The sequence below is a fragment of the Erpetoichthys calabaricus genome, chromosome 4 (assembly GCF_900747795.2).
Source record: "Erpetoichthys calabaricus chromosome 4, fErpCal1.3, whole genome shotgun sequence".
NCBI lineage: Eukaryota > Metazoa > Chordata > Cladistia > Polypteriformes > Polypteridae > Erpetoichthys > Erpetoichthys calabaricus.
The window spans coordinates 274,917,800-274,930,553 of NC_041397.2; the positions used below are offsets into that span (position 1 = coordinate 274,917,800).

At 38.3% G+C, this 12,754-nt stretch overlaps 1 protein-coding gene across 1 annotated transcript in view; it reads left to right on the plus strand.

Moving 5' to 3' along the window:
* The first annotated feature begins 4,840 nt into the window (after positions 1-4,840).
* Positions 4,841-12,754, plus strand: part of LOC114650902 (male-specific lethal 3 homolog) — a 44,999-nt gene continuing 37,085 nt past the window's right edge. Inside the window, exon 1 of the mRNA XM_028800822.2 lies at positions 4,841-5,113. Within this exon, the coding sequence (XP_028656655.2) occupies positions 5,015-5,113 (99 nt within the window). The 5' untranslated portion in view covers positions 4,841-5,014. The remainder of the gene's footprint in view (positions 5,114-12,754) is intronic.

Here is a 12,754-nt window from a genome sequence, read left to right on the forward strand (position 1 = left end):
ACACACTCTATGCCCAATAAATGATTAAATAAAAATGTGGTACTATGGATGTTCAAAAGGTTTCCACACTTTTCTTGGAAACGGTGAAGGCAGGAGGGGAAGTAATTGGTCGTGTCTGAGAGTGTCATGTGACGGGGAAAAATTGCAGCACAAAGGAAGGTGACTACTGTATGTACAAAAGTGATGCAATTTGTTTTGAAATTCTTAATAAATAGAGTTAAAAAAGAAGTGTAGACATTTTTTGAACATCTCTCGTATACAGTTGACTCCCGAAATTCGTGGGGGTTATGTTCCTAAAGCACCCGCAAATTGTGAAAAACCGCAAATTTTGAATGTGTTAAAAAAAATGTAAAGCAGAGGATTTACAGCCCCTCGGGTGGTGCCTCTTCTTCAAGTGCTTCAGGAGGAGTCGTATCTTCTGATGGGTCTTCTTCTGGTGGGGTTTCATGCTGGCTTTTCTTGATAGGTTTAAGAAACATTGTGATGGGAAGTTGCTGTTGTTGTTTCCTCATGGAGGCGAGGAGGGATTCATATATCTGAATGGCAGCATCGATGCCATTATTAACTTTGAGAGCCCAAACCATATAAGGATCCCATGCTTAGGTTCATTGCCAGAAGCCTTAGAAGGTGCAGGGCATTTGGGCGGCATCTTAGGGCTTTAAGAAGAATAAAACGAAAAACACGAAAACACTCAGCGAAACACTTGAGATAGCTACACGCGGTAAACTGTTATGATGCGGGAATGCTGGGCTGCATCTGCCGGAGATGCATCACAGGGCAGCAGCCAATCAGCAGCAAGGAGAAATGAATAATGCCCTCGGATTGGCTACTTTCAAACCTCTCACCTCTGAGTACAGGGGTATAGTATTTCACAACCCCAAGCCGCGTTTTCCTCTACGGTTGCTTGTGTTCTCTCTACAGTACTAAAAAATGTATACAGTATTATACTTTATATGGAAATTTAACTGAAGTTGAGTTAAAATTTATGTTACAAAATTAGTAAATTATATTGTTCTTAATAATTTAGCATTAAAACGCATGAAAAATTATATATTTCCACGAAAACAGCCATAAAAAAATTGCGATGGATATTTGTGGTGTCTGCAAACAATTATTAGTTAGGTTCTAAGGAAAAATCTGCGAATGACTGAGGCCACGAACTCTGAACCACAACTTTGTGGGGGTCGACTGTATATCTAAGCATTAAAATATTAAGTTGTCATAAAATATCTGTTTACAAAAGAAGAATTCAGTTGGAGACTCAGGTATTATAAGTGTGGCAGTGAGTAATAATAATAATAATAATAATAATAATAATAATAATAATAATAAATTTTATTTTCCCATGCTCAAAGCATAACAAAAGTATGAGTTGTGGTGGGCCTTTGCACTTGTGGGGGAATGGGGTATGATGACTGTTCTAATAGCAAGGGGCACATTTGTACCTTTATAATAGCATACAGCTTTTTAAGTGTAAATATGTTGTGCCCACACCAGGGTTACAGTTGCTATACCCCTTGAGAGAACAGCTCCAGCATTTTTTGTGGAATGCACAGTGGAAGATGGAAGGAGAACCGGCTGATCAAGGTTCGAAGTTCATCCAGAGGATACAGGCAAGTAAAAAGAGGGAAACTATTCCTATCTAGCTTGGATTGGAGAGGGAAGGCATAAGTTGTGTGGAACATTATCTCAACATCACATATATCTTTGGGAGAACACTTAAGGCAAATAAAGTAGACTTCTTGGAAAAGCTCTGACAATAATATAATAATACAGTTAATATCTGGAATACCTTGTATTTGATAAGCAGTTATCAACATCTTATTAATTAACTGTTGTGTTCAAAAAACTTGAAACATTAAATGCAGTATCTTAAGTACTTTTTGGCATCTGGTCTAGTTAATTTCGATGTAAATTGAAATGTAAATGGAATGGAATAACATTGATTAATAAGACAGCTGATTCCAAACGTTTGGCAGGCAGCGTAAACACAACCTCAGCCAAGACTGTAAGTACAGTATTATTATTCTTGAAAAAAAACATAATTTTTTACATATTAATAATAAAAAGTATACATAAGGTAGACTAAAATTGAACAGAAAATTATAAGGAATTGAAAATTAAAAGCTGCATCTTTATTTCTTTTATGTGCAAACAACAAACAATAAATCTTTAATAAATATTTTTCCATAATTGCATTTGCAAAATTCAAAATATCAGTATATCACTGTTTCTACCTACACTTAAAGTCCGCCATGTTATGTTAAAGTAGATATTGCTAGCAGAAAATACAAACTAGTTTAAAAAAACAAACATTTGAGAGGTCTCAGTTGTGAAATGTTATTCCTTCCTGCATTGCCTTCTGGCTGCCTCTTTTTCTTTGCATTGACTGGCTGTTCAGTTTTGAACCATTCTGTCAATGTCACGGGTAAAACTGGTGCTTCATATACGCCTGTGAAATAACAACGGGACTGTGGCAGCACTGTTGACATGTCTGCAGCCATATCACCTTCAGTTCAGAGTAGGTAATCCACCTGAAGCTAATCGTGTTTGTTTCAGGCTAGTACTTGGATGGGAGACCATCTAGGAAGGGCTTGGGTTTCTGCTGAAAGAGGTGTTGGTGAGGCCAGCAAGGGACACTTACCATAAGTCTTTGTGTGGATACCAATACCCCAGTGCAGTGACAGGGTCACTGTGCTGTAAAAATTGGTGCCGTCCTTCAAGAGAGGTGTAAGGCTAAGGACCTGAGTCTCTGTTGACACAAAAAATATCTGGGCATCTTTTGAAAAGAATAGAGACACTGCCTTGTCCATTCTGGTCCCCCTAATCTTCCCCCATCTTTAACTGGCAAACTATTTCTCACCCCTTCACCACCTAATAGTTAATGTGTGGTGAGCATACTGGCACAAAAATGGCAGCTGTCATATTATCCAGGTGGATGCTACACATTGGTTGTGGTTAGAATAAGTTAGAAAAGCACTACATAAAAATGAATTAATTAATTAATTAATCGCAGTGAATGCGGCATCTATGGTTTTAAGTCTATGCCAGTTTCCCAAGACAAACTTGTCAAGGGGTATCTGACCTGTCACTGCTTGACTTGTTGCCAAGTGAGGTTGCAGATGTAGGATTTGAACAATAAATAAACATGTAAATAAATAAATAAACAAAGCATCATAATGGGCAGTGGTAATGCTGCTGCCTCGCAGTAAGGAGACCTGGGTTCGCTTCCCAGGTCCTCCCTGTGTGGAGTTTGCATGTTCTCCCCGTGACTGCGTGGGTTTCCTCCTGGTGCTCTGGTTTCCTCCCACAGTCTAAAGACATGCAGGTTAGGTGCATTGGCGATTCTAAATTGTGCCATGTGTGTGTGTGTCCTGCAGTGGGCTGGTGCCCTGCCTGGGATTTGTTCCTGCCTTGCGCCCTGTGCTGGCTGGGATTGGCTCCAGCAGACCCCCGTGACCCTGTGTTAGGATATAGCGGGTTGGAGACTGACTGACTGACAAAAGCATCATATCTGTAAAGCATAATCTATTTGTTGTTTATGCAAAATTTGGTATGCAGATACTTCTCACCATAAGTCATACAGAGTAACTTTAAACCAGGTAGAGAGAGACTTAAGGTTGGAGTTAGTGGCAAGAAATACTACACTGATTCCCACTCGTTTCATTTCAATCTTTTTTTTTTAATCAAGCCTGACTCATATTATTTTGTCATAGTCCTCAGCTCAAATGTATTTGGCAGTCTTGGTTTGCAGCTGTAACACCACAATAACCTGTATTGCACCTTTTCTCTTTTTGTAGCTCCATAAGTCAAGCTTTTTACACGAAACTATCAACTTGGGTCAGGGAAAGAGCAAGTGATTGTAACTCTACAGCTAGGTCAAACTTCATAAAGAATAGGATCACCAAATTGTATAATTGTATTTATTGTAAGTACAATCATATTTTCCACTTTAAATACACAGTATAGAAAATTTGCCAAATAACACCCAAGGAAAGAGAAGTCCACTTTTAAAATTGCATGTGGTATTAAATACTAGAGCATAATCTATCATCAAATAAAAAAGCAATGCACAGGTTGTAATGGTTGTAATTCAACCAAGATGTCCAAATTTGATTCCTGTCAATTATATTTAACCTTTCACTACTCAATCATTTTTCTCATTATTTTTGTCATGGCCTAAAGATGTCGATCTACTAAATTCAAAAACATTAAGGGCAATAAATACTGGCAATATTTTATCTGTATTTACTTTTTACTTTTCGAGCTTCTTACTCGGGAAAACTCAGCTAGTAAACGTATAGAATCCCTCAAAATTTTAAATTAGATAATGTGGATTTAAGAACATTATGTTATCTTATTTATTCCCCAGTCATTGTCTTTCTAAGATTAAGCCCATTTGCGAGAGCCTATCCTGGCAGCTTTGGGAACAAGGCAGGCACCGAGTCGGAATGGGGTTCAACACACTGACACTCACACATACTGTGTCAATTTTAAATCGACGATAAACTAAACACACACTTTAGGATCTTGAAAAAAAATGTATTCCAGGAGGAAAAAATCCACACAAATAGGAAAAAGTGTATGCAAAAACAGTAGACTAATTTGAAAACAAAGTTACTAGAGCGGGATTAAGGCAATTGCGAAAAGAATAGAATACTAAACGGGTGTTCCTGGTACGAATCCGCTACTAGGTATGCCTCAGATGCACTTACAAACTACAGGTTCCAGAATGCAATACTCACAGAATTTAGGACCCCAACGCTTGTATACTATTTCTTAAAGGTGAATGTGGCTTCGTATAATGCCTGAACAAAAAGGCGTCTGACGGATTACGGTATCCTCCGAGGCCCATAAATTCCGGCTATTTGTTGCGTTGCTGTTTGCTCTTCTCTTTCGCTTCCCAGCTGCAGCTCCATTTTCCGGGAGCTGGATCGACTGGATAAAGACGGCGCGGAACGGGTTAAGGAGTGGGGGTCTGTATTCCTCCTCTTTAGCTCGCCATGATGAACAAATGAACTCTCGGGGAATGAAATTTAAATTTCACAAAGGAGAGAAAGTCCTCTGCTTCGAACCAGATCCGACAAAGGCCAAAGTGCTTTATGATGCAAAGGTAAAGAAAATTTACGATTGTTCCTGCCGCAGACGATCTGTATTCTGAACTTGGAAATGCCTGTATTTGATCTGCGTGGCCGTTTACATATTTAATTTATGCATTTTATTGTATTTATCTTTTTTTCGGCGGATAGCAGAGCAGCCTCGTACGGCAAATGTTGACTTTTCATCTTGCTTGGACTTCAGGTTACGTAATTATATTGACGTAAACCTTCTCAAACTGTTATTATCTGCTGCAGGTTTTCATCGGTGTGTTTCATAATCGCGTGCGTTATGAAATCGTGGTCTTTAAAAGTATATACTGTATCAGCATTTTTAGATAGGTCGAGGCCTAGACGGGCGGGTGTCGGAGATGCAACTCTTACAGATTGCTGACATATAAAGTCGTTTTTTCTTTAATTAGAGTACAAATTAATGCAAAAATCGTTTCGTGGAATAGGGAAAAAGGCAGCTTTTGCACTTTTTTTTTTTTTCTTTCGTGGTAATTATTAAATTGTCAAAAAATCGTTTTCATATTTTACAGTTTTGATAATCACTTATTGCCAATAAAATTTTCATTGCAATAAAATCTCGAACATATTCAGTTTTTGCAAATATGTAACCTAATGATAACGAATACAATTTATGGACATCTAAGGAGACGTCAGTTGAAACAATAAAGCATATTGCATTGTACAGGATATTTTGGAGCGAAATGGATAAAAACAACATTAAATGATGGCCGCCGCTGCTAAAGCCCCCCAGCCAAGTATGCCAGCCCCTAGGCGATAACAGTGTAAGATGGGGTAGTTGAAGGAAAGATGTACGCTTTACCATTTGGTACTTAGAAAAGGAAGGAAGGAACAAACAAACAAATAAATAGCCTCCTGTACTACGAACTGAGGTTGGCACTCAGCGGTAAGCGTGTGTCAAATGGCGCATTGTGCAGTTGTCAGTGGTTTCTGTTGACTAGGAATCAGGATTCCCAGGACAGCAAGTTATTTTCGGCTAATCTGATTTGAAGTCGGCCTTTGACATCATAAAGCGGGAGTGCAGGATAAGGCCTGGCAAAATCGTGGGTGGGGAGAGACACTTTGTACTGTATGCGTTTCCAAAATAACAAAATCTAAGTAAGCCTTTTTTTTGCTTTTCAACCATTACTTCAAAATGCGTAATTATGTGGTTTTGTGCATATGAAGGCAGAAGCTGACATAAAAGTTGATTGGTTGAGCATGAATAATGGTTCTGGAATGGCAACGTAGAACAGTAGAAACCCAAAGATATTAGATGGACAAAGAAATGCAGACACTAGCAGAATACAAAAGATGATGTGCCATGATTGCAGAATGCTAGTGCACACATTCATCATCTACAGTATTTAGTTTTGCTAACAGCTTTGACAGATCTATTTCTATATACTGGTAGATAGATATATATATGTCTATAAAATGCAGGACAAGAGAGACACAACCCTTAGCAAGTACTTGAGAACCAGTGAGGTTAGACCCCAAATTTTGGTCTTGATAAAAAGCTTATGATGTGATACACACTTATGAAAGAAGGGGTTGTTGCCATCCATATTTTTTCTAAGATGTCAGGGTTTGCATCTTTTTTTTTTTTTTTTTTTTTTTTTTTATGGCCAACCGCATAGGTGGACTGATCTTAAAGGGGGCGTGACAGAACTTAAAGAAGGGCAGCAACATATGCTAAGCATGAAGTTGGTTGCATGATCAGATGAAGAAGAATAACCGCTAAGCGCCAAGAGCATGTGGCAGTGAACTGCTTGAAATGGAACATTGATATTGTGGTGTTTGGGAAGAAGACTGACTGGGGTGAAACCAAACAACATCTTATGGTTAATAGATAGATAGATAGATACTTTATTAATCCCAGGGGGAAATTCACATACTCCAGCAGCAAAAAATATTAAATTAAAGAGTAATAAAAAAATGCAGGTAAAAAACAGACAATAACTTGAATAATGTTCAACGTTTACCCCCCTCTGGTGGAATTTAAGAGTCTCATAGTTTGGGGGAGGAATGATCTTCTCAGTCTGTCAGTGGAGCAGGACAGTGACAGCAGTCTGTCGCTGAAACTGCTCCTCTGTCTGGAGATGACACTGTTTAATGGATGTAGTGGATTCTCCATAATTGATAGGAGCCTGCTGAGTGCCCGTTGCTCTGCTACGGAAATACGGATAAAGATAACTTGGGGTGTTGACAGCTTTTTAAGCTAAATGATTAGTGTTATATTTTTTAACTTTTATTTTTTTTTTACTATTGATCTTCATGTGTCCCAAAATTTTATGTTAAAGGAGACCTTCTTTTATACATTATAAATTAAGAATTAAGTTGGCATACAGTGGTAACCTATGATGCACCATTATAAACTTGAAATAGAAATGTTAAAACAACGTAATATTTCTAGACCAAAACAAAGTTGAAAGTAATTGAGTTTTATCATAAATTATTGGCACAGTTTCCTGAGGGGAAGAATCTATTGTAACTTCTCTGTCCAAGCTGGTTAGTTGTTTGGAGTTTTCATATGAGCAGCAACCAGTATAATGGATGCAATGATTCAAATCTGATGCACTGAGAATATAACAAAGTACATGATGAGTGAAACAACCAGAGACCTCTATTTAGTTAAATTGGTTTGATAATTGTAATGTTCAGCGGGTGAAATTTATAAAGAGGTTTTCCATGGCCACATGGTAACATACATGTCTTTGGGGTGTGGATTGCAAACTGTAGACACTAGGGGAATCCCCACACAAACATTGGAAAATGTGCAGGCTTTGAGGCCTAGGTGCTAAGCAATGTGTGACTGCAGCTAATAAAAAAATGAAAAAAAAAAAAAAAACTACATAAACGTAGCTTAATGAAAGCTGCCAATTTCTGGGTTCAATTGCATCTTCTGTTCAATTTTAGAAAAGGGAAATATTTCTTCATTATAGATTGATGGCTGAAAAATCATCCCAGACACACAACACAAATGGCAGCTTTGCATGACAAAACAATCTCCTCCCTGGAAATATCTGTTATTTCTATCAATGGTAGCAGTAAGTCCCACTCTCCCCAACAGGTTTTACATTTTCCAGTTTTGCTTCATTGATCTTCCATATTTCTGAGCCTTCCCAAACCTTCAAGCATTAGACTTGACCTCTTTCGTTCTTTCTAATACTCCCTGCCCTTTTGTCTTCAGTTTGTTTGAGCTCCTCATCAATGTATTTTGTCTTATTTCAGATAATTTTCAGCAACAAGGTGAAACATTTTGTCATCTTCATAGTTGTAAATATTGAAGGTTTTAAGTGAGAATATATTTGTCTAAATGTTGGGAATGTATGGTTTGTTGATTTAATTTTTTTTTGTGTTACTTGCTTACAATAGCACTGCCAGGAGCCGATTGCTATTTAGAAATTGATATTTTTCGTTTTCTTCTGATGTCATTTCCGTTTCTTGTGTCTGTTTTTTCCATGCTTCCATTTTGTGGTATTGGACATGGTGTGTTGCAGGGCATCGTAATTGGAGCCAATATGGTATGTTCTTTTACAGTGGAGTAGAATGGAGATGTCAGCCTGAAGCCTTACGGGTAGACTGAACAGGTGACATAGGCCTGTGCTGACCAACTTTTGAGGTGTCCTTAAGAACTTTTGGAGAGCCTCCATCTGGTCCCTAAGCTTTTTCCGTTTGTGGCTTCCTCAGTTCTCTCCTTGTGTGGTCTTCAGTTATGGACAGTCTACACTGATGGTCAGTGGTGGACTTATCAGTTGAACATTCCAGTTGACATTGTAGGAGTTGGTGGTAGAGATCGTCATTGGGAGAAGGTGGCAGTGGGAGGGAAAATCAATTTTTTTTTTTTTTTTTTTTGCATATCATCAAAGTTTTGAAATGATGTGCCCTAATAGGCACCATTCTGATCCTTAAACACCCTTCGTCACTATGCATTTTGGAACATATTTTTGTTTTATTTCCCCTCACCTCCCTTGCTACTCTGCTTTTGTTTGTAGATAACTACACACCAGGGCACTTCTATCATTCATAATAGTTTGTCAAATGATCAGTTTTGTGCACTTTTTCACACAGGGCCATGTAGGTTTGGATTTTTTTTCTCCCTAAATAATAAAAACCATCATTTAAAAACTGCATTTTGTGTTTACTTGTGTTATATTTGACTAATGGTTAAATGTGTTTGATGATCAGAAACATTTTGTGTGACAAACATGCAAAAGAATAAGAAATCAGGAAGGGGGCAAATAGTTTTTCACACCACTGTATATATAAAAAATATACAGTACAGTGCAAAAGTTTTAGGAAGGTGTGGAAAAAATGCTGTAAACAAAGAATGCTTTCAAAAATGGAAGTGTTAATCATTTATTTTCATCAGTCAACCCTTCGACGAACAAACTGCCTTGTGCTATAGCCAAACATTTCAAATTTTGACTCATCAGTCCAGAACACGTGCTGCCATTTTTCTGCACCCCAGTTCCTATGTTTTCGTGCATAGTTGAGTCGCTTGGCCTTGGTTCCACATCGGAGGTATGGCTTTTTGGCTGCAACTCTTCCATGAAGACCACTTCTGGCCAGACTTCTCCGGACAGTAGATTGGTATACCTGGGTCCCATTGGTTTCTGCCAGTTCTGAGCTGATGGCACTGCTGGACATCTTCTGATTTCGAAGGGTAATAAGCTTGATGTGTCTTTCATCTGCTGCACTAAGTTTCCTTGGCCGACCACTGTGTCTACGATCCTCAATGTTGCCCGTTTCTTTGTGATTCTTCAAAAGAGCTTGAACAGCACATCTTGAAACCCCAGTCTGCTTTGAAATCTTTGTCCGGGAGAGACCTTGCTAATGCAGTATAACTACCTTGTGTCTTGTTGCTGTGCTCAATTTTGCCATGACATGAAACTGTCTTCCACAACCTCACCTTGGTAGCAGAGTTTGGCTGTTCCTCACCCAGTTTTAAGCCTCCTACACAGCTGTTTCTGTTTCAGTTAATGACTGTGTTTCAACCTACGTGTGACATTGATGATCATTAGCACCTGTTTGGTATAATTGGTTGATCAGACACCTGACTATAATCCTAAAAAATCCCTGACTTTGTGCAAGTGTACCTATAAGAATTGGTTCTGGTTTGAAGGCAAAAGGTAGTAACACCAAATATTGATTTGATTTAGATTTTTCTTTTGTTCGCTCACTTTGCATTTTGTAAATTGATAACAATAAACAATCATTATTTATATTTCTGAAAGCATTCTTTGTTTACAGCATTTTTTCACACCTGCGTAAAACTTTTGCACAGTACTCTGTGTGTGTGTGTGTGTGTGTGTATATATATATATATATATATATATATATATATATATATATATATATATATATAAAATTTTGTGATGGATGGCCGGCTTCATATTCCGGCCCTCACCCCCAGGCCGCCAGGAGGAGCTCTCCCGACAGCGTGGACGTGCCCCAAATTCCAGCAGGGCCTCATGGACTTTGTAGTTTCTACACACAGCCCTGCTGGATACCCTGGGGTCCACCGGGAGTCGCTATAGGGAGGCCCGTGGACTCTTACGTGCCCTATAACCTGGAAGTACGTCCTGGTCACGTGAACAGGAGAGATGACGTACTTCCAGGTTGAAGAAAAGGACTTCTACCCTGACCCGGAAGGAATAAGGACTTGAAGGTAATGGATCAGGAACACCTCCGGGTCAGGGAGTATAAAGGACTCTGGGAAAGCCCAGTACACTGAGCTGGGAGAAAGGGTGGCGAATTGTCTGGGAGAGGAGGATTGGTTTGTGAGTAGTGTGTGGTTTATATGAGTAGTGTGGAGCGGAGGGTGCTTTGTGCACTGTGTAATATGAAAATAAAGAAGTCTTGGACTTTTACCTGGTGTTTGGAGTGGTACCTGAGGGTTCAAGAGGTGGACACATGCCTATACTGCTACAATATATATATAATATATATGAGGGGGGAACCAAAAATAACTGGAAATATTTTTAAAACGTGTTCAATTTAATTTTCTGTACAAACTACAAGTAGTCTCCTTCAAAGTACTCTCCATTGGCAGAAATACACTTATCTAACCGTTTGTTCCATTGTTTGAAACATTTTTTAAATTCATCTGAAGTAATGCCCATTAATGCTTAGGTCGTTTCTTGTTTTATCTCTTCGACGTCAGCAAAACGCCTTCCTTTCAAGTCTTTTTTCATGTGAGGGAACAAAAAGAAATCACAGGGAGCTAAATCCGGTGAGTAGGGTGGGTGGTTCAGGGTTGTCATACCGTTTCTTGCGAAAAATTGGCGAATGCTGAAAGCAGTGTGAGATGGAGCGTTGTCATGATGAAAGAACCAATCGCCCGACTCCCACAAATCAGGGCGTTTCCTTCTCACACTGTTGCGCAACCTACTTTTACAAAAAAATTCACTGAACACAAGCACAGCCTTCCAGACTAATGGCACTTGGCAGACTGACTTATGAGGAGTGTAACTAGATCGCCCTAGCGGCCCAACCACATACTACAAGTACCAACCTAACAACAACAAAATCCCGGTTATTTTTGGGTCCCCCCTCGTGTGTGTGTGTATGTATGTATGTATGTGTGTGTGTATATATATATATATATATATATATATATATATATATATATATATATATATATATATATATATATATATATATATATATTTGAAGATCCCGAAAGTACAGTTGTATACTGGGAATGGAAATTTAACATTGCACTCCTTGTTATCAGGCAATTAAATTTGTCTCAAAACTTGGGTCATGGTATTAATATACATTATAACATCATGTTGCATTTTTATTTGACAGAGGTTTAAAGTTGTAGTCCTGTCAATTTCACTTTAATTCAATGGATGAAATGAATCACAAAAATTGTTGTTTACAGTCTTGAAAAACACGAATCAAACACATCTGATCATTCTTCAGGTCCTTGCTGTTTAACTGCATGTTACTTGTCATGCTATACCTTGAAGATTTAAAAAATAAAAAAATTGGTCTCTACAAAACATTACCCAGATTAGTGCTGCCATCCCAGTAGTGCTGGGCGGTATGACCAAAATTCTATATCACGGTATTTTTCAAAATTATACCAGTTTCATGGTATTCAATGGTATTTTTTTCCCCATGCATGAGTGGATGTTAACCACATTTTCCACTGCAATTACTGCAGTAGACTGGCTAAGAATAACCTATTCCACTGTCATGAGAATTGTACATTGTACAAAAAAACATTTTTAATGTGCACACAAGTATTAATACTGGTTTGCATGGCTCCATAATGTGATAGTTTTCAAGGGGGTGACACAAATGAAGAGAAGGAATCCCATCGCATGACAGTTGCAGTCAAAATATAGAACATTTTTTATTGAACAAATTTTGCAAACAACTTAAACTATAGTTTAAACCCCCTAAAGAGGCATTTAGACTTAGTAAAATATCCAGAGGTGCTTGTCAAAAGTTGTATTGCACTGAACATGTCTTGGAAAAGGAATAAAATAGTAAATATTTTTTGTAAACCAACTACACTTTTTGTTAATGTTAACAATCTGTCAACTGACACATTAGCTATATGGATTGTAATGGTGTTGGTTACCGCGATCCACCGCTTGCTTTTGTTGTTGTAGGCAGTACCCCTAGCA